The 21,934-nt window shown below is 40.1% G+C and overlaps 1 protein-coding gene across 4 annotated transcripts in view; it reads left to right on the forward strand.

Annotated features, from left to right (window-relative positions):
- Positions 1-21,934, forward strand: part of LOC309660651 (uncharacterized protein) — a 79,270-nt gene that overhangs the window by 22,316 nt on the left and 35,020 nt on the right. For all 4 annotated transcript variants that reach the window (XR_014263516.1, XM_082461595.1, XM_082461596.1 and 1 more), the window contains exons 2-3: positions 552-631; positions 21,813-21,926. Coding sequence is in view for 3 of the 4 variants with exons in the window: in XM_082461595.1 (XP_082317721.1) it covers positions 552-631; positions 21,813-21,926 (194 nt within the window). In the remaining variant the exon portion in view is untranslated. The remainder of the gene's footprint in view (positions 1-551; positions 632-21,812; positions 21,927-21,934) is intronic.

Raw genomic sequence — 21,934 nt, forward strand, 5'->3', positions numbered from 1 at the left:
ATACTTCTTTTAATCAGCTGTATTTTGCAATATACCATGAACTGTTTTCCAAATCACTAAATATTCTTCTATAATTTAGTTTTTAATAAGTATAGAAAGTTCTTTTCTATGGCCCAGCATCCTAGGGCATCTGCTTACTTAGGATGAGAATTCAGCCAGATAGAAATATCTTCTCCTATGTTCTGTCCTCCACAATTTAAAATAAATGTTAACACTATGTCTTTTTTTAAATATGAATCTTTATTTAAAGCAAGCATATGCTAAAAGAAACTTCCAGAAAGTAAATTAATTGTAGGAGAGAAAAATCAAAGAAAATAAAATATTAGATCAACTATTTCAGCCAAAGCAATGAAAAAAGAAACAAATTTAAAGGAGTCTCTCTAAATATTCATTAATATTTAATAAGAAATGAAAAATATGAAACATGAAAATTTTACACTTTTTTTTCATAAGTCACAATCCTGATAATTATCCTAAGCATATGATTCAAAATAAGAATAGTCCATAAGTGTTTGGTTTAGTAACTCCTAACAGACTCAATCTTCCCACAGATTACTATAAACTGGACAAAATACAAAAGCACAGAGATTTTGGAGAGGAGTCAACACTCAAGAAAAAAAGGTACATCAGGGTAAGTTATTCATTTTCAAAGCTTTTTGAATTAAGAGAAGCGTCAGTCAGCACTGCATGGAGTAACTAAAACAGAGAGAATGTTTGCTGTCTTTCTGGTGTAAAGCACCACAGGATAATGTTGAAGGAATCCCCAGGTGCTGTAGAGGGGAGAGTGGAATCTCAGGAAGGAGAGAGTCACAGAGGGAGTACTCTTAATTCTGTGTATAAACTCTGGCCAAATCTCAGGTTGACTCCTGAACCACATACATATGCATCAGACAGACTTGAGCTAAGAACAAAAGAATTGAATTGACATTTGAGCAACCATTCAAGAGATAGCGTTTACAGTTCAAGTTCAATCAAATTAGTTGCTGGTTAAAACACACACACTCTCTCTCAAAATATAACAAAATCCAGAATCTCTACAACATAGCATTTACAAGGTCCAGGATACAGTTTGAAGATCCATTCTCAAGGGAAAAGACAATCAACAGAGACCAATGGTGAGAAGACGCAAATGTTGAAATTAGCATACAGGGATTCAAAACTATTATAATCATGTTCAAGGAAGTAAAGAAAATATGCTCACAATGAGTAAAAAGATAAGGACTATAAAAAAGAACTAAATGGAAATTCTAGAACTGAAACATACAATATCTGAAATAAAAAATTCACTGGGTGGATTTGACAGTAAATTTTGGATAACAGAGGAAAGACCCAGTGAGCTTGAATATCCAATCTGAAGAACAAAGAGAAAAAAATACTGAAAAATAAATAATTAAGAGCTCCAAGGACTTATGGGACAATATAAAAAGTCCAATGTGTGTGTTATCAGAGGGAAGACAGACTGAGTAAACAATGTATTTTTTCCATATCCAGTGAAAGTAATTTTTTAATTGAATGAAAGATTCTTTAAATTCTGTAGTGCTTTACCATTTTCAAAAGTTTCACACACATGATTTTATATATTCCCATAATAACCCTTTTTTTCTCCCCATGCTTATGTTGCTCCTCCCCCTTCCCTCTCCCCACTGTTAACCACTAATTTGTTGTCTATGTATGAGTCTGTTTCTTTTTTGTTTTATTCACTACTTTGTTGTATTTTTTGGATTCCACATATAAGTGATATCATACAATGTTTGTCTTTCTCTGTCTGACTTATTTCACTTAGCATAATGCCCTCCAAATCCATCCATGTTGCTGCAAATGGCAAAATTTCATTCTTTTTTAATGGCTGAGTAGTATTACATTGTGTGTGTGTGTGTGTGTGTGTGTGTGTGTGTGTGTATATATATATATATATATATATAACATCTTCTTATCTTTTAATTTTTTAATTTTTTTGGCCATGCCATGCGGCATGCAGAACTTCCCCAACCAGGGATTGAACCCGTGCCCCCTGCATTGGAAGCACGGAGTCTTAACCACTGGACCACCAGGGAAGTCCTATATCATGTCTTCTATGTCCATTCATCTGTGGATGGGCCCAGGTTGCTTCCATATAGTGGCAATAATATACTTGGAATAATGCTGCCATTAACATTGGGGCACATGTATCTTTTCAAATTAGTGTTTTTGGTTTTTTTCGGATATATACCCAGAAGTGGAATTGCTGGGTCATATGGTAGTTCTATTTTTAGTTTTTTGCGAGACCACCATACTGTTTTCCACAGTGGCTGCACTAACTCACATTCCTACCAACAGTGTATGAGGGTTCCCTTTTCTCCACATCCTTGCCAACATTTGTTACTTGTGTTCTTTTTGATGATAGCCATTCTGACAGGTGTGAAGTGATACCTGATTGTGATCTTTTTTTTTTTTTTAGCTTATTTTATATATAATAGTTTGTACCTCTTAATCTGCTACTGCAATATTGCCCCTCCCTCATTGTGGTCTTGATTTGCATTTTTCTGATGATTAGCCATGTTGAGCATCTTTTCATGTGCCTGTTGGCCATCTGTATTTCCTCTTTGGAAAAATGTCTATTCAGTTTTTCTGCCCATTTGTTAATTGGGTTGTTTGGTTTTTTAGATTTGAGTTGTATGAGCTGTTTATATGTGTTGGATTTTAACCCCTTATTGGTCATATCATTTGCAAATATTTTCTCCCATTCAATAGGTTGACTTTTTGTTTTGTTGATGGTTTCCTTTGCTGTGCAAAAGCTTTTAAGTTTAATTAGGTCCCATTTGTTTCTTTTTGTTTTTATTTCTCTTGCTTTAGGAGATGGATCCAAAAAAAATTGCTTTGATTTATGTCAGAGTGTTCTACCTATGTTTTTCTCCAGGAGTTTTATAGTATCCAGCCTTACATTTAGGCCTTTAATCCATTTTGAGTTTATTTTTGTATATGGTGTTAGAGAATGTTCTAATTTTATTCTTTTACATGTAGCTGTCTGATTTTCCCAGTACCACTTATTGAAGAGACTGTTTTTTCTCCATTGTATATTCTTTCTTCCTTTGTCATAGATTAATTGAGCATAAATGTATCAGTTTAATTCTGGGCTCCTTATCCAGTTCCATTGATCTATGTGTCTGTTTTTGTGCCAGTGCCATACTCTTTTGATTATTGTAGCATTGTAGTATAGTCTGAAATCAGGGAGCATGATTCCTCGAGCTCTGTTCTTCTTTCTCAAGATTGTTTTGTTGGGAATTCCCTGGTAGTTCAGTGGTTAGGACATGACACTTTCACTGCTGTGGGCCCAGGTTCAATCCCTGGTTAGGGAACTAAGATCCCACAAGCCATGCAGCGTGGTCAAAAAAAAAAAAAAAAAAGTACAAGATTGTTTTGGCTATTCAGGGTCTTTTGTGTTTCCAGACAAATTTAAAAATTTTTTGTTTTAGTTCTGTGAAAAATGCCATTGGTAATTTGATAGGGATTACATTGAATTTGTAGATTGTCTTGGGTAGTATGGTCATCTTAACAATATTCATTCTTCCAATCCAAGAACATGGTATATCTTTACATCTGTTTGTGTCATCTTCAGTTTCTTTCACCAGTGTCTTATAGTTTTTGGAGTACAGGTCTTTTGCCTCCTTAGGTAGGTTTACTCCTAGGTATTTTATTCTTTTTTGATGTGTTGGTAAATGGGATTGTTTCCTTAATTTCTCTTTCTGATGCTTCGTTGTTAGTGTATAGAAATGCAACAGGTTTCTGTATATTAATTTTGTATCCTGAAACTTTACCACATTCATTGATGAGCTTTAGTAGTTTTCTGGTGGCATTTAAAAATTTTTCTATGTATAGTATCGTGTCATCTGCAATCAGTGACAGTTTTACTTCTTCCCTTCTAATTTGGATTCGTTTTATTTCTTTTTTCCTCACTGATTGCTGTGGCTAGGACTTCCAAAACTATGTTGAATAAAAGTGGCGACAGCGGGCATCCTTGTCTTGTACCTGATCTTAGAAGAAATGCTTTCAGATTTTCACCATTGAGTCTGATGTTAGTTGTGGGTTTGTCATATATGGCCTTTTTTTATGTTGAAGTATGTTCCCTCTATGCCTGCTTTCTGGAGAGTTTTTATCATAAGTGAATGTTGAATTTTATCAGAAGCTCTTTCTGCATCTATTGAGATGATCATACGGTTTTTATTCTTTTATTTATTTATTTATTTATTTTTGGCTGTGTTGGGTCTTCGTTTCTGTGCAAGGGCTTTCTCTAGTTGTGGCAAGTGGGGGCCACTCTTCATCACGGTGCGCGGGCCTCTCACTCTCGCGGCCTCTCTTGCTGCGGAACACAGGCTCCAGACACACAGGCTCAGTAGTTGTGGCGCACGGGCTTCGTTGCTCTGCGGCATGTGGGATCTTCCCAGACCAGGGCTCGAACCCGTGTCCCCCTGCATTGGCAGGCAGATTCTCAACCACTGCACCACCAGGGAAGCCCCAGTTTTTATTCTTTAATTTGTTTATCTGGTGTATCACATTGATTGATTTGCAGATATTGAAAAATCCTTGCATCCCTGGGATAAATCCCACTTGATCATGGTGTATGATCCTTTTAATGTATTAGTGTATTCCTATATTAGTCATTGCATATAATCCTTTTAATGTATTAATATATTCCTATATTTGGTGAAAGATATACATTTACAGATGAAAGAAAGTCAGTGAAATGAAATAGTGTAGATATAAAGAAAACCATGCTTAGAAGCATTGTAGTCAAACTGCTGAAAAAAGATAAAGGGGAAATTTTATCTTTAAAAGACAAAAATATGTCTGACCTATTTCATTTAGCATAATGCCCTCAAAGTCTATCCATGTTGTTGCAAATGGCAAGATTGCATTCTTTTTATGGCTGAATAATATTCCTCTTTGTGTGAGTGAGTGTGTGTGTGTGTATGTGTATATACATGCACACCACTTTTTCTTTATCCATTCATCCATCAATGGATATTTAGGTTGTTTCCATGTCTTGGCTATTATAAATAATGCTGCAAGGAAAATGGGGTGCAGGTATCTTTTCAAGATAGTGATTTAGTTTCCTTTGGATAAATACCCAGAAGTAGAATTGGATCATATGGTAGTTCATTGGATCATACGGTAGTTCTATTTTTAACATTTTGAGGATCCTGCATACTGTTTTACATAGTGGCTACACCAATTTACATTCTTATCAACAGTGCACAAGGGTTCCCTTTTATTCACATCCTTGCCAACACTTGTTATTTCTTGTCTTTTTGATAATAGCTATACTAAATAGGTATGAGATGATATCTTATGTGGTTTTTGTTTTTTTTTTAGAATTGCCATTACATGATGCTATCTTTTATTTTTTTAGTTTTATTTACTTTATTATTTTTGTCTATGTTGGGTCTTTGTTTCTGTGGGAGGGCTTTCTCTAGTTGCGGCAAGCGGGGGCCACTCTTCATCGCGGTGCACGGGCCTTACACTATCGCGGCCTCTCTTGTTGCGGAGAACAGGCTCCAGACGCGCAGGCTCGGTAATTGTGGCTCACGGGCCCAGTTGCTCTGTGGCATGTGGGATCTTCCCAGACCAGGGCTCAAACCTGTGTCCCCTGCATTGGCAGGCAGATTCTCAACCACTGCGCCACCAGGGAAGCCCTCTTATGTGGTTTTGATTTGCATTTCCCTGATGATTAGTGATGTTGAGCACCTTTTCATGTACCTGTTGGCCATTTGTATATCTTCTTTGGAAAAATGTCTTTTGAGCTCCTCTGCCCATCTTAAAATCAGATTTCTTTTTGCTATTGAGCTGTATGAATTCTTTATGTATTTTGGATATTAACCCTTTATCAGATATATGATTTTCAAAAATTTTCTCCCATTCCGTAGGTTGCCTTTTCATTTTGTTAATGGTTTCCTTCACTGTACAGAACCTTTTTAATCCATTTTGAGTTGATTTTTGGGTGTGGTGTAAGATAGGGGTTCAGTTTTATTCTTTGGCATGTGACTATCTAGTTTTCCCAACACCATTTGTTGAGGAACTACCCTGTCTCCAATGTGTATTTTTACTTCTTTTGTTGTAAATTAATTTACCATGTATTTCTGTGCTCTCTATTCTGTTCCATTGATCAGTGGGATCTGTTTTTATGCCAACGTCATACTGTTTTGATTACTATAGCTTTGTAATATAATTTGAAATCTGGAATGTGATGCCTCCAGCTTTGATCTTCTTTCTCAAGATTGCTTTGGCTGTTCAGAGTCTTTTGTGGTTCCATACAAATATTAGGATTATTTCTTCTATTTCTGTAAAAAATGCCATAGGAATTTTGATAGGGATTGCATTAAATCTGTAGATTACTTTGGGTAGTGTGAACATTTTAACAACATTAATTCCTCTAATTCATGAGAATGGAATATCTTTCCATTTATTTATGTCTTCTTCAATACTTAAGGATGCCTTCAGTAATCCCCAGGACAAGCACTAATAAATAATGCAGAAAATATAGTGAAAAAGTCAATAGGTTAAAAGTATTCAAATATCTAAAAGAAAAGGAGGAACAGAGAAACATCACACTGCAGGAATTAACAAAAAGTAGACCCTTCCTTGGTTTCCCTTTGCCCCAGCACAAAATCCATGAGACCTCTGTGGCCTGGACCTGCCAAATTTGCTAGACTTATTTCTCCAGCCCACTAGCATTCTCTATATTTAGCTTTCTCCTCTTCCCTTCTTGCTCCCTCTCCTGCCGTCTCCCTCTCTTGTCATCTGCCAGGGATACCTTTCCCACAGTCCTTCACTAGGCTAACTCCTTCTCATTCTTCAGGTCTCAGCAAGACCTGAAGAAAGCCTTTCTGGGCCAGGTTCTCCCTCCTGTGTAGTGGTCCCTTGCACCCCAAACATCCTTCATTAATTCACTCACCTAACTTCTCTGAAATTTTTGGTCCATTACTTCTGTTTCCCTAGACTCAGCTCCATGAGGGCAGGGACATGGCCTGTTTTGCTCACCATTCTATCCATGGCCTGGCTCAGTGCCAGCACAGAGTAAATGCTTAGTAAACATTTGACAAGTGGCTAAAAGAGTGACTAAATGAATGAGTAGAGAAGGCAGATACTGAGAGGGAGAGAGTTCCTACGCTGGGGAGATGCTATCACAAAAAAATTGCAGCAAGGGGAGCTGAGGGAACAAGCCTGTCAGAAGCACTGAAGCAGTGTTTGCTGGCATGAAAGAAGACCAAGGTGTATTATTGAATGGAAAAAGCACAGAACAGTGTGGGGAGTATGCTGTCATTTGTGTCATATAGGCATAGTGTACTTCTTGAAAGGATGTACAAGAAGTCTGTAACAGTGAGTTTCATTGTGCAGGAAGGAAAATCTTTTCAGTTTGTACAATGTTCATGTATTGCTCATAAAATCAAAAACAAAAAATAGATTATGGCATAAAGACTTGATGTGTAGTACTAGCCACATTTGGAAAAAATAAAAAAGAATCTCCATGCCTCTATTGGAATTCTCCAGAGAAATAGAACTGAGAGAGAAAGGGGGAGGGGAGGGAGAGGGAGAGACAGAGAGAGAGAATGTGTGTGTGTGTGTGTGTGTGTGTGTGTGTGTGTGTGTGTGTGTGTAAAGAGATTTATTATAAGGAATTGGCTCATGCAGTTATGGAAGCTGACACGTCCCAAAATCTGCAGAGCGAGTTGGCAAGCTGTAGACCCAGGAAGAGCTGAAGTTTCAGTTTGAGTCTGAAGGCAGGAAAAAGGCAAAGTCCTAGTTTGAAGGCAGTCAGGCAGATGGAATACTCTCTTACTTAGGGTAGGGTCAGCCTTTTTGTTCTATTCAGGCCTTCAACAGATTGGATGAGGCCCACGTACATTAGAGAGGGCAGTCTGTTTTAGTCCATTGACCAATTGAAATGTTAATCTCATCCAAGCACATTAACACTCAAAATAATATTTGAGCAAATATCTGGGCACTCTATGGCCCTGTGAAGTTGACACATAAAATTAACCATCACAATGTCCTACAATAGGGTAGTGGAATATAATGCAGCAATTAAAGTGTAAATTTTGAAGCCTAGAGAAAGTGAATATGGTAGGAAGCTAAATGGAAAAGTAAAACACAGAATACTAGATTGCACCTACAATTGCGACTATAATAAATGTGCACACATGTATTAAAAATGGAAGCAAATAGGAAGAAATAAAAAGAGCTTTTGTGCTCTGCTGGTGAGTTTATGGGAAATAATTTCCCTTAAATTTTTCCTTTAATTTTTTAATAATATAATTGTTAAAAATTCAAAAAACCAGGAATCCTAGGTGTAGCAGTTTATAGGAAGATAGAGCAGTAATAAGAAACAGTGCCTGACACATTGCACTCAATAACTAATGAATGAATGAATAATAGCTACCATTGCCTTCACTTTGGTTCCCCAGTAGCAGATCATGAGACAAGGATTTGAGTGCCAAGTAGTTTATATGGGAGGTGATCACTGGGAGGGGCATAGAGAAGTGAGACTGAGAAGGGAAAGAAGCCAATACAGGGTGCTTTAATAAGAAGGTACCACTGAGAACAACTGAGTCACAATCCATGGGGGACCTCTAGGAGAATATATAAAATAGGCTTCAGTTTGTCCTAGGGAACAAGAAAGAAGTTTTAATATATCAACTCCCATTGATCGTTGGTTGAAAGGCCTGCTTCTGGGGGCATGAACTTCTTGGCATTTCCAGCCTGCCCCAAGCAAGAGTTGGCAAGAGAAAGCCCTCAGGTAGAGAGTCATAGGTGCTTGCAGTGAGAAGCTGTTGGTTGCATGGGAACAATGAGTGCTGAAGACACACGGGTAGGGCACAACAACATTTACAAAGTTGACTATCATTGAGTACCTACTATGATTCAGGCACTTAGAGAACATTTTCTCTGATCCACAGAACAATTTTACACGGGGATTATTATTAGTTCCATGTTTCAGGTGAAGAAACTGAAGCTCAGCGAGGTTGTGGCTTAAAGTCATACAGGGCAAGGTACAGAATCAAGTACTGGACCTCTAAGCCTAAGATTTTGTTCACATCCTCTCGCTACCTCCTAGTAAACTCAGCACTGGAAACTTCCTAGATAAACTCACCAAAAATGTAAAATAGTGACACTTCAAAGGTAACAATTCACTAAGATCAGCTTCAAAACAGCACAACTATCTGGATCCAGTTCTGCAATCAGTAAGTACTGAAATGTCTAGGAGAAAGAGAAAGTCAGCGTGGGACAGAGGGCATCTACGATGGTAGGAGCACTGTTACTAGCTAAGACTCAGGCCACTGTCAATAAGCCTGCACATACTACTTTCTGAGAGATTAAAGAAGATCATGACTATAGAAGGAAATTTATAGATGCTATTAGAAAAGCAAATCTGCTTTTGTCACTCCCTCCCTCAGAATCCTTCAGTGATTCCCAGTTGCCTTCAGTATTATTCTTTTTTTTCTTTTCTGGACTCACTGTGCAGCTTGTGGGATCTAGGTCTCCCACGCATGCCCTCGGCAGTAAGAGCATGGAGTCCTAACCACTGAACCACCAGGAAACTCTCCAGTGTTATTTTTTTTTGTAGAGCATACAAGTGCTTTAAGATTTGGCCCTGCCAACTTCTCCGTGCTCACTTCTACCGCTCACTCACAGCCATGTAAAACCACTTGTAGTCCTCAAACTAGCCTAGCTCTGTCACACCCCTGACCATTTATGAGGGCTGTTCCTACAGCCCAGAATTCTCTTTTCCACCTGGCTAATTCCTACTCATTATTCAAGGCTCAGTCACTAGCTCTTATAGTAAAGTTTCTCAGTCTTTTAAAAAAACATAACCCTGGACTTCCCTGGTGGTCCACTGGTTAAGAATCCACCTACCTATGTAGGCACATGGGTTCAATCCCTGGTCTGGTAAGATCCCACGTGTCGTGGGTCAACTAAGTCCGTGCACCATAACTACTGAGCCTGTGCACCACAACTACTGAGCCCACATTGCCACAACTACTGAAGCCCACATGCTCAGGGGCCCGCGTGCTGCAACTACGCCTGTGCACTTAGAGCCCATGCTCCACAACAAGAGAAGCCACTGCAATGAGAAGCCCACGCACTGCAACAAAGAGTAGCCCCTGCTCGCTGCAACCAGAGAAAGCCTGCACTCAGCAACAAAGACCCAGTGCAGCCAAAAAAAAAAAAAAAAAAAAAAAAACCCCTATGTGATATATATAAACATCCTATAAACATCCCATACCAGCCTTCCCTGACACTCTGATGATTCCCCTTTGAGAGTTGCTGATATGCAGAATATATAATCTATCTTCTGAATATCTCTACCATCTGTGGTGATTTTATATTTACTTCTTGTAGTTTGAATTATGAAAACAATAGGTTTTTTCACTTTTCTAAATATAAAATAGCCTTATAATATTGAATATATTTTTTCAGACTTTGCTCTTCAATTCAGAAATTCCCCTCAGCAGCTTCTGTACTCCTTCCTCCTACCCACCCCAAGATGGGAATTACTATTCTATGGGAAATTTTTCAAGATGCCAGCCTAGGCTAGGTGGCACCTCTCTGTTCACAAAGTATCTTATATATACCCCCTTTGTATTAACCCTTTCACACTATATTGAAAGTGTTGATTTAACTGTTAGTTTTCCACTGAGTCCTGTATTTAAAGGCAGTAAATACGTATTGAGGCTCTACCACGTTCCAGGCACTGTCTTAGTTATGTGAGTAGTATTATCATCCTTAGGAGGAAAAAAGAGGACAAGGGGCTATATAATTTATCAAGTAAGGTTCCAACTAGTAAGTGATAAAGCTACAATTCTAGGTGTGATGTGCCTGACAGCAGAGCCTATGCTCCTTCAGTAAAGTGCATTTCCTGTCTGAGGCAAAGCTGTGTCTGAGTTCTGTGTCCATGTGCTCAGAGCAGTGCCTGAAACCAGTAGGCCTATAATATTTGGGGGGGAGGGGGTGAACAAATGAGCCAAAGACATCAAGAAAAGTAATAAAAATGCAAATGGGAATGTCACTGAGCAAATAAGTGATCAAGAAAGAAGACCAGGACTTCCCTGGTGGTGCAGTGGTTAAGAATCCACCTGCCAATGCAGGGGACATGGGTTTGAGACCCGGTCCTGGAAGATCCCACATGCTGCAGAGCAACTAAGCCCACGTGCGACCACTACTGAGCCCCCGTGTGCCACGACTACTGAAGCCCACGTGCCTAGAGCCTGTGCTCTGCAACAAGACAAGCCACCGCAGTGAGAAGCTCACGCACTGCAACCAAGAGTAGCCCCTGCTCGCCACTACTAGAGAAAGCCCATGTGCTGCAACGAAGACCCGAGGCAGCCAAAAATTAATTAATTAATTAATTTTTTAAAAAATCTGCCTGCCAATGCAGGGGACACAGGTTTGATCCCTGGTCTGGGAAGATCCCACATGCCATGGAGCAACTAAGCCTGCTAGCCACAACTACTGAGCCCACATGCCACAACTACTGAAGCCCGCATGCCTAGGGCCCGTGCTCTGCAACAAGAGAAGCCGCCGCAATGAGAAGCCCATGCACTGCAACGAAGAGTAGCCCCCACTTGCCACAACTAGAGAAAGCCCACACGCTGCAACGAAGACCCAATGCAGCCAAAAATTAATTAATTAATTAATTAATTTTTTAAAAAAAAAGAAGACCAACCCAGAAACCTCTATCTCAGGGTGTTTACACACACAAAAAAATAAACAAAAAAGGAAACAACACAAAAAACAATGCAAGAAAAACTGAAAGACCCAGAACATAGATTAGAAAGGTTTAAGTAAAAACAATATGGAGTCTATAGGAAATAGAGAAGGCTAACAATGTGGAAATCGTCATCAGGGAATAAGTAAGAAAATGTAGCTGAATAGACGAATATTGTGGCATTCTTTGTGTGATTATTTGTTTACTCTCTCTCTCCCCTTTTAATCAGCTCCATGAGGGTAGGAATCGTATCTCTCTTGTTTCTCATATCTTCAGTGCTTAAAACAGTGCTTGATGTAAGGTCGGTGCTCAGTCAGTAGTTTGTTGAATGAATAAAAGAAAGCTGAGCATGAATAATAAGAAGACATAAAATCCCATTCAAGGGCTTCCCTGGTGGCGCAGTGGTTGGGAATCTGCCTGCTAATGCAAGGGACACGGGCTCGAGCCCTGGTCTGGGAGGATCCCACGTGCCGCGGAGCAGCTAGGCCCATGAGCCACAACTACCGAGCCTGCGCGTCTGGAGCCTGTGCTCCGCAACAAGAGAGGCCGCGACAGTGAGGCCCGCGCACCGCGATGAAGAGTGGCCCCCGCTTGCCGCAACTAGAGAAAGCCCTCGCACAGAAACGAAGACCCAACACAGCCAAAAATAAATAAATAAATAAACTCCAATCTCTTTAAAAAAAAAAAAGAAATCCCATTCAAAAATCATCAGAGACAGCCACCTGTGGTGGTTCTGAACTATTGCCCCAAGAGGTAGCATTTATGCTCTTGAATCCCGGGAGGGTTTGTAAGTTCTTCAGTCACAGAGTCTGACAGAAGTGACCCTGTGTAACTTCTAAGGCCAGGTCATGACACTGACAGAGGTTATCCTAGAATGCTCCCTCTGAGTGCTCCCTCTCAGAGCCCCGTCATCATGCTGTGAGGAACCCATGCTATATGGAGAGGCCACATGTAATCACTCCAGCTGACAGATCCCACTGAGCCCAGCCCCAAGTCATCCCAGCCAGGCACCAGACATACGAGTGCAGAAACCCACAGATGATCCATCTTCCAGCCGTGCGGGTCTCCTCTCACTGAGGCCCCAGACACTGTGAAGCAGACAAGCCGTCTCTGCTGGGCCCTCTCTGAAGCTGACCCACAGAATCCATAAGCATAGTAAAATGATTGCCGTTTCATGCAGCCATTGAATAATCAGAACAATATCCATCCACACCTTTTCAAGATATCTCTTTGTCAGGTGTTTAAAGAAAAAAAAAGGTAGGGTTTTATGAGTTGCAAGCAGAAAAGGAGAAATAACTTTTAGAGACCAAATGATAAGAATGACTTTAAGACCTGTCCCTGAGGACTTCCCTGGTGGCGCAGTGGTTAAGAATCCGCCTGCCAATGCAGGGGACACGGGTTCAATCCCTGGTCCAGGAAGATCCCACATGCCGCGGAGTAACTAAGCCTGTGCATCACAGCTACTGAGCCTGCTCTCTAGAGCCTGTGCTCAACAACTACTGAGCCCGCATGCCACAACTACTGAAGCTCACATGCCTAGAGCCCATGCTCCTCAACAAGAGAAGCTACTGCAATGAGAAGCCCGTGCAGCTCAGTGAAGAGTAGCCCCCACTCGACGCAACTAGGGAAAGCCTGCACGGAGTAACGAAGACCCAACACAGCCAAAAATAAATAAATAAAATTGATTCTTTAAAAAAAAAAAAACCTGTCCCTGAGATGCTGAATAAGAGGAAATCTAACAGAACTGAGTTATTGCCTAGTCATGTTGACTTTTCTCTTTGAAGGAAGAAGAAAACCGTGTCATGATCTACAAAATCACCCACACTCAGAATTTCCATCCTATCCCTGAACTGAAAAATCACTGTAAGGCAGTGGCAATCAAAAACCACAGACATGGAGACAAAAGACAAAGATACAGAGACTCAGGAGTTAACTGAATTTAAACATTAAGAAGCAGGGTGAGGGGACTTTAATAATGTAAATATAACCCAGCCTAGGGCAGTGTTTTTCAAATTGCCGGCCACAGTCCATTAGTAGGTTATGAAATCAAGTTAGTGGCTCTCAACCAGCTTTTTATTTTTAAATGAAATAGAATATACTAGAATATAATGGAATAGAAAACATTGGAGTTCGTCATATGGGCGCTTAGCAAAAACTGTGCATATTGCACCAGTCTTCTGCCCAGTTGCAATGAGTGGGCATAGAGAGAGGGGTGTGACGAATATATGAACCGGTTAGGACCAGGTCATTTGCTCTTTTGTTCCATGGTATACAATGGCCAATTTGACGATCATCATAATGGGAGGATTAACATATAGTTGCAGGTATGGTTGAAGCAAAGTTTAGTATAATTTTATTTGCTGTTGGCAAAATTGTTGATACTTTTTAGTGAATTTTAGTGAACTAGGCAATTTTGTGTGTCTTTCAGAAAAAGGCATCATTATCAATGCAACATATTTCAAGTTTGTGACAATTGTAACATTTTAACTGAACTTGTATAAAATGCTTTAAAATTGATTAATAGTAAAAAATGATGAAATGAAAAATATAGAGGCAAATTCAAGTTTAACTGATGGACATAATGGTCAGTGGATCAGGATTATGTGCAGCTCTCTTAAGAATTGCTCTAGTTTTTCTGTAGTTCATCCACATCATCAAAGTTGGAGGCTTGGAGTGGGTGAGAGACCAACACGGGTTCCCTGGAGACATAGACAAAGGTTCCAGCTTGTTTTTACTCTTCCTAACCGTCAGCCTCCCTGATGTCAGGCCCAGCACCAGATGAAGGGGCAACTGACTTAACACAGAGTGCTTAACCAGCCCTTCCAATTATGTCAAGTCTAAGTCCTATAATAAATCCCTTATATCACACAAAGTAGTTTTGATTTCCTGATTGAACCCTAACAGATATCCCTCCCCTGTTTCTTTTCTTTTTTTTCCCTAGCAATTCAGTTATTCTGCAGAATTTTCCTCCGTCTGGATTTTGGATTTTGTTGATTGTGCCCCCTGTAGTGTTGTTTACCATGTTTCTCTGTCCCCTTTATTTCCCGTAAATTGGTAGATCTGGAGGCTTGATCAGGTTAAGGTTCAGTTTTTTTAAGGGGAGGAGCAAGATGTAAATAGCAGTTGTATATTTCTATCAGGAGGTATATAATAGCTGGTTTTCTTTCTTCATGTGATGTTAGCAGTCATTGGTGATCAATACCAAGATCCATTATATCGTTGTTTGCAAAATGGCAATATTATATCATTCTTCTTTATTTATTAGCTGGAGTACATCTATAAAGAAACTTATCGACTGTTTATTTACACTGAGATACAATCTGTGTAGGAAAAGCAGGGATAAATGCTTTCTCTTTTTTCCCTTTTTAATTACGAGATTTAAAAATAATGAATTGGTTCCCTAGCATCTTCCAAAGGTGACCAACGAGTTTTGTTTTGTTTTTTTAAGGATTATTATGAACTCGTGAACATATTTGGGGTATTTCAAATAATTGCATTTACTATTCTCATAGACAATTTGGGCAATTGGGAAACTGTCCCATTTTGGGACAGTGGTGCCTTTGATGGCTTTCTGATTTCCTGACATGTTTCAGGCTCAGTTCACGTATTTCCTGCCCCAGATATGGAATCAATCATTTCTCCAAAGAGCTCTGGTTTCTTTAAGTGTGAAATGGATTTTGGATACCACAGTCTGGGTAGGGTGTTCACTGATGCTTGATTGGGCCTGTTTTTAGGTAGGCCTTTCCAATGGATATACCTAGGAGACACTTTTTTTTTTTTTTTTTTGGCCTTGCTGCGAGGTTTGTAGGATCTTCGTTCCCCAACCAGGGATTGAACCTGGGCCTCGGCAGTGAAAGCGTGGAGTCCTAACCACTGCCAGGGAATTCCCAAGGAGATACTATTTTTTTTTTTTTTTTTTTTTTTTGTCTGCGTGGGTCTTCGTTGCTGCTCGCGGGGTTTCTCTAGTTGTGGCGAGCAGGGGCTACTCTTGGTTGCGGTGTGCGGGCTTCTCATTGCAGTGGCTTTTCTTGTTGTGGAGCACGGGTTCTAGATGGGCGGGCTTCAGTAGTTGTGGCTCACGGGCTCTAGAGTGCAGGCTCAGTAGTTGTGGCGCACGGGCTTAGTTGCTCCGCGGCATGTGGGATCTTCCCAGACCAGGGCTTGAACCCGTGTCCCCTGCATTGACAGGCAGATTTTTTTTTTTTAATTTTATTTACTTATTTATTTATTTATGGCTGTGTTGGGTCTTCGTTTCTGTGCGAGGGCTTTCTCTAGTTGCGGCGAGTGGGGGCCACTCTTCATCGCGGTGCACGGGCCTCTCACTATCGCGGCCTCTCTTATTGCGGAGCACAGGCTCCAGACGCGCAGGCTCAGTAATTGTGGCTCACGGGCCTAGTTGCTCCGCGGCATGTGGGATCTTCCCAGACCAGGGCTCGAACCTGTGTCCCCTGCATTGGCAGGCAGATTCTCAACCACTGCGCCACCAGGGAAGCCGGACAGGCAGATTCTTAACCACTGCGCCACCAGGGAAGTCCCGGAGATACTTTTTTTAATGATAAAATACATCGTGAGTTTATAGTGATACTTCCAATTCAGATTCAGGACTACAGGATTTTTATATAACCTTGTCTACCTTAATCTATTTCTCCTTTTTCTCACACTGAAAAACCAACATAATCACTCTTTTGCTTTATCCCACAACACACATACAACCGTCTTAGAATAACAGTACTGACACTAACACAAACATTATGATTACTGAAAACAGTTTAAGGGGTTTTTTTTCTTCTTCTTTTTTGTCCTAAGAGTATATCCCACTAAGAATATACACTCAGATTACAACGTCTTAAACTCATTTGAAACAATTCATATTTGTGTGGTTGTACCACCAACTCAATATACAGTTAGGTTTATTTCATTTTGCTTTTGTTTTTAGGATTTGCTTTTTTAAATTACGTATTTTCTAATTATGTAAAATGTTTACATGATCTCATAGTCAAATTTATCAAACAAGATATAGTCAGAAAGGTTTAGCTTCTATCCCTGCTTCCTCTATCCTTTCCTTCCCTCTAGAATACCACGCACACTTTTTTTGGTTGCTTTTTTGTTTATTAATATGTCCTGGGTGTTACTGCATAGCAGTATGTAAATGTAGTCCTCATCTCTTTTTACATCTGCATGGTGTTCCATTGTATGTATATATTCTAATTAATTCCACCAGTTCCCTCTTAATGGATATCTGGGTTATTTCTAGTTTTTTGTTATTATAAATAATTAAATGACTGACCTTTAAAAGTATTTTGTTTAAATATTTGAACTACCCATACCCAAGTTTGTTGGTTGTCATCAGGGAAAGTACTAAGCATGTTGTATGAACCTAGAAACAAGATTTACATTTTTCAAGTCCCAGTCTTTCCCAATTTTTGTTTTTATATTTATTTGGCACTTCTCCATATTATATTTAAATATTAATAATAATTAATATAAACTTTGTTATATTGATACTCTTTCTTTATTATTCATAGCACGAATATATGCAATTTTTGTTTCTTATATACATTTGTATTAGATCACAGTGTAAAACTGTGTTTCTTACTGAATCACAGGCAAAAAAGGCACGTAATCAAAAGAGGATGGATTATCCATTAGTATTGATAATTGAGGGTTTTTAAAAAATTCCTCAGCCCCAGCTTTTCTGAAGCTAGAGACGCCAGCCTTCACACTGCAAGAGATCTTGTCCTCTGCTTTGCCTCCAGGCTGGGTGGGCTGATGTCAGCCCTCCCAGTCTCATGCACTTCTCCCTACCTTGGGCTCTGATAGCCTGGCTGTTGCATCCTCTTGACATCACTACTCTTGTCATCCATGTCATCTTGTCACCTCTGTAGCTGATGAAGTAGAGGAAGGCCCTGTCCCACAAGGTTTAAAATCTTTTGAAGGGATGGTAAGACCCCACAGTCTCACCCCTTTGTTTCTGGTTACAACACTTTATTAAACCATTCACCTGGCCTACCCTTAAAAATGTTCTCTGTCAAAGACATTCTCCACTAGCTATCACCGAATCTTTTTCTTGCCCTTCGTGGCCAAATGTTATTATCTCCACCTCTTCACACCCCATGCATTTGACAGCCCACTGCAGTTTCTTCTGCTTCTACCGTTACACCTGAATGAACACTTGCCATGGTCACCAAAGACTTCATAGCTGGCAAATTCTATGGTGCTTTCCAGTTGTCATCCAACTTGAATGCTCTCTGCAACATTTGGCATTGTTTATTTTTATTTTTATTATTTTTTACTTTTTTAAAGAAAGGGTTTGGGTTTTAATTTTATTTTATTTTTGGCTGCGTTGTGTTTTTGTTGCTGCATGCGGGCTTTCTCTAGTTGTGATGAGCAGGGGCTACTCTCTGTTGCAGTGCGCAGGCTTCTCATTGTGGTGGCTTCTCTTGTTGTGGAGCATGGGCTCTAGGCGTGCAGGCTTCAGTAGTTGTGGCACATGGGTTCAGTAGTTGTGGCTCTCAGGCTCTAGAGCACAGGCTCAGTAGTTGTGGCACATGGGCTTAGTTGCAACGCGGCATGTGGGATCTTCCTGGACCAGGGCTTGAACCCGTGTCCCCTGCATTGGCAGGCAGATTCTTAACAACTGTGCCACCAGGGAAGTCCATGGCATTGTTTATTTTTAATTTTTCAATTTTTATTTATTTATTTTTACCTAAAATCTTTAAAAAAATTTTTCTCCCAGTTTTACTGAGATATAATTTACATACAGCACTGTTTAAGGGATACAGCATAATGATTTGACTTACATACATCACGGAAATGATTATCACAATAAGTTTAGTGAACATCCATCATCTCATATAGAAACAAAAATTTAAAAATACACAGAGAGGTGTTACTCCAGTACTTTTTGCTTCAGACAACATGCTCCAGGTCCTACCTGCTGGTACAAGGAGGATGAGAGACATGTAGAGCAGACCTGGACTCAACCTGAAGTAGGAACCAAACCCAGGTGAGTCCAGACTAGATCAGCCAACTCCCAGCCAAACCACAGAAAAAAGAAAAGAAATTTTTTTTTCCTTATAATGAGAACACTTAGGATTTACTCTGTTAACAGTTTTCATACGTAACATACAGCAGCGTTAATTATATTTTTCATGCTGTACGTTACATCCCTAGTACTTATTTAACTTATAATTGGAAGTTTGTACCTTTTGACCGCCTTCATCGAATTCCCCCTCCCCTACTCACCACCTGTGGTAACCACAAATCTGATCTCTTTTTCTGAGTTTGTTTGTTTTTGAAGTATAGTGGACCTACACCACTATGTTAGTTCCTGTTACACAACACAGTGATTTGGTATTTCTATACATTTCAAAATGATCACCTTGGTAAGTCTAGTTATGATATGTCACCATACAAAGATATTACATAGTTATTGATTATATTCCCCATACTATATATAGCTATATATGTATGGATGATTATTTTAAGATGCTGATCTCCTTTTTTTTTTTTTTTAAGGTGCTGATCTCTTAAGTTCAAATTTAACAACCCTGCATTATTACTCCCTGCCCACATTTACTGTTGTTTTTTTTTTTTTAATTTAATTTATTTATTTATTTTTGGCTGTGTTGGGTCTTCATTTCTGTGCGAGGGCTTTCTCTAGTTGCGGCAAGTGGGGGCCACTCTTCATCACGGTGCGCAGGCCTCTCACTATCGCGGCCTCTCCTGTTGCGGAGCACAGGCTCCAGACACGCAGGCTCAGTAGTTGTGGCTCACGGGCCCATTTGCTCCGCGGCATGCGGGATCCCCCCAGAGCAGGGCTCGAACCCGCGTCCCCTGCACCGGCAGGCAGACCCTCAACCACTACGCCACCAGGGAAGCCCCATTTACTGTTTTTGACATCATATTTTACATCTTTTTGTTTTGTGTATCCCTTAACTACTTATTGCAGATATAAATGATTGTACTACTTTTTTTTTTAAGATACATGCTTTTATTCATACCATTCCTCCAATCTACTTGTTGGATTATTATTCACCTTTTTTTAAAAATTGAAGTATAGCTGATTTACAATGTTTTGTTAGTTTCAGGTGTCCAGCAAAGTGATTCATATATATATATATATATATTCTTTTTCAGATTCTTTTTCATGCAGCTTATTACAAAATATTGAGTATAATTCCCTGTTCTGTACAGTAGGTCCTTGTTGTTATATCTATTTTATATATAGTAGTGTGTATATATTACTCCCAAATTCCTAATTTATCCCTCCCTCCGATTTTACTACTTTTGTCTTTTAACCTTCCTACTAGCTTTATACCTAGCTCATTTACCTCCTTTACTGTATATTTGCCTTAACCAATGAGATTTTTCCTTTTGCAATTTTCATGTTTTCCTTTTGCAATTTTCCACCCCTCCTACCCATCTCATTGTTGTTCCTTCTTTATATCTTTAGCTGTAGATCTTTTCTGCTAGTGTTCTGGTTTTTCTCATCAATAGCTGCTCTGTAAATAGTTGTAATTTTGCTGTGCCCATGGGAGGAGGGTCTTCCCACTCCAGCATCTTGGCCACCTCCTGGCATTGTTAACCACCCCTCTTCTTTGAGCCTCTCTCTTGGCTTCCATAATAACATTCTCCTTTTCTCTGGCAATTCTTTCTCAGTCTTCTTTTCATGCTGCTTAAATACAAATGTGCCCCCCATTTAATATACCTTATTGGAGCTTCCGTTCAAATTACCATAAGAATATATGCTCACTGAAACAAGTCAATAAACAGGGAAGTGTACAACGAAAAAGTCAACTATATCCTTTTCTGTATTTAGAGCTAATTTAGGATTCTAAAGCTACTAAAATTTTTAATATTTTTAAATCTAAAGATTGATCTGGGTTGAAATAAGCCCAGATTCCATGACCCAAATGAAAGTATGTCTGTATTGCAAAGAAGGCTGAAGGCAGTGAGACCAATTAGGAGGTTGTTACTTTGTATCCAAGTGAGAGGGGATGGCAGTTTGTACAGGGGATTGGCAGTGGAGGTGGTAAAACAGACCCATTCGCTGGATATTTAGAAGATGGAATCATAGAGCTAAATGATTGATAGGAAAAGGGAGGTGAGGGAGAGCAGGAATGAAGGATGCCCTCCAGGTTTCCAGGTAAAACATGTGAGAGGATGAGGGTGACACAAACTGAAATAGAATGTGGGAGGAGGAGCCAGTTTGGGGAAGAAATTGGTATTGGTATTCAGTTTGAGCACACTGAGTTTTAAATGCCAGGGAGACATCCAGGAATATAAGTCCTGTGGCCACCTGGATACATGGACCTGGAGTTAAGGATTCAGAGAAGGGAGTTATCTGCTTATTATGACAAAGGAGCTATGGTCACACACAAGCTTGTGTCAGGAAAGAGTGTACAGTGAAAAGGGAAAAGTGGCCTGGGATAGAACCCTGAGGGGCCTCCCATTTACAAGGGAGCGGAAGGGGAATCCTGATAGAGCATCCACCATTGCTCTCTCTTTTTACCATCTGTTACTTTGCATCCCAACTATCTGGTTCTTGGCCTGTGGGGTGTACTGATCATGCCTTTTTATTTGCTGCATTTCTGGTGCTTTGACATCTAGGGCCTTGTTGACCCTGGAGAGACTGCTCCTTCCAGGGCTAGCCAGTTCCTAGAGATAACAAAGGGCTTGGGGCAGTAGTCCAGTTCCCATGGCTGTCTGCCAGCCTGTGCCCCTCACAAGCACACAGGTGCTGGAAATGGCATCACCAGGAATCTAGTGTCTAACTCACATAATACTTAGATCCATTGTTTAGGGTCAGTGGAGTTGGTTTCTGGGTATAGAGAGGAGGTGGTGTCTTCAAGGGCCGGGTAGAGCAGGAACTGGAACAAGGTAGGAGCAGACATGCCTGGAGGAGTCAGTAGGAATCTGAAAGTTGATGTGATTTTGTATCATGGGGTGAAGGGCTAGAAACCAGGGTCATAATCCTGCAGGCAGTCTAGAGTATCTGGTCTATTTATAGTGTAGTCCTTGAGGTCCTCCAAGAACTGAGACCACACAGTTAAGTTTCTTTCCATTCCAGCTCCCAGCAAGAAGCAAAAACACAGGGTGTAGCGGGCCATGGCTCACCCGCACACGCATGGAGACTGCAGGGGTCGCCCAAGACTGCCACTTGGCAGGTGGAACCATTAAACAGGTAGGAGC

The sequence above is a fragment of the Balaenoptera physalus genome, assembly GCF_965194825.1.
Source record: "Balaenoptera physalus genome assembly, chromosome: 4".
NCBI lineage: Eukaryota > Metazoa > Chordata > Mammalia > Artiodactyla > Balaenopteridae > Balaenoptera > Balaenoptera physalus.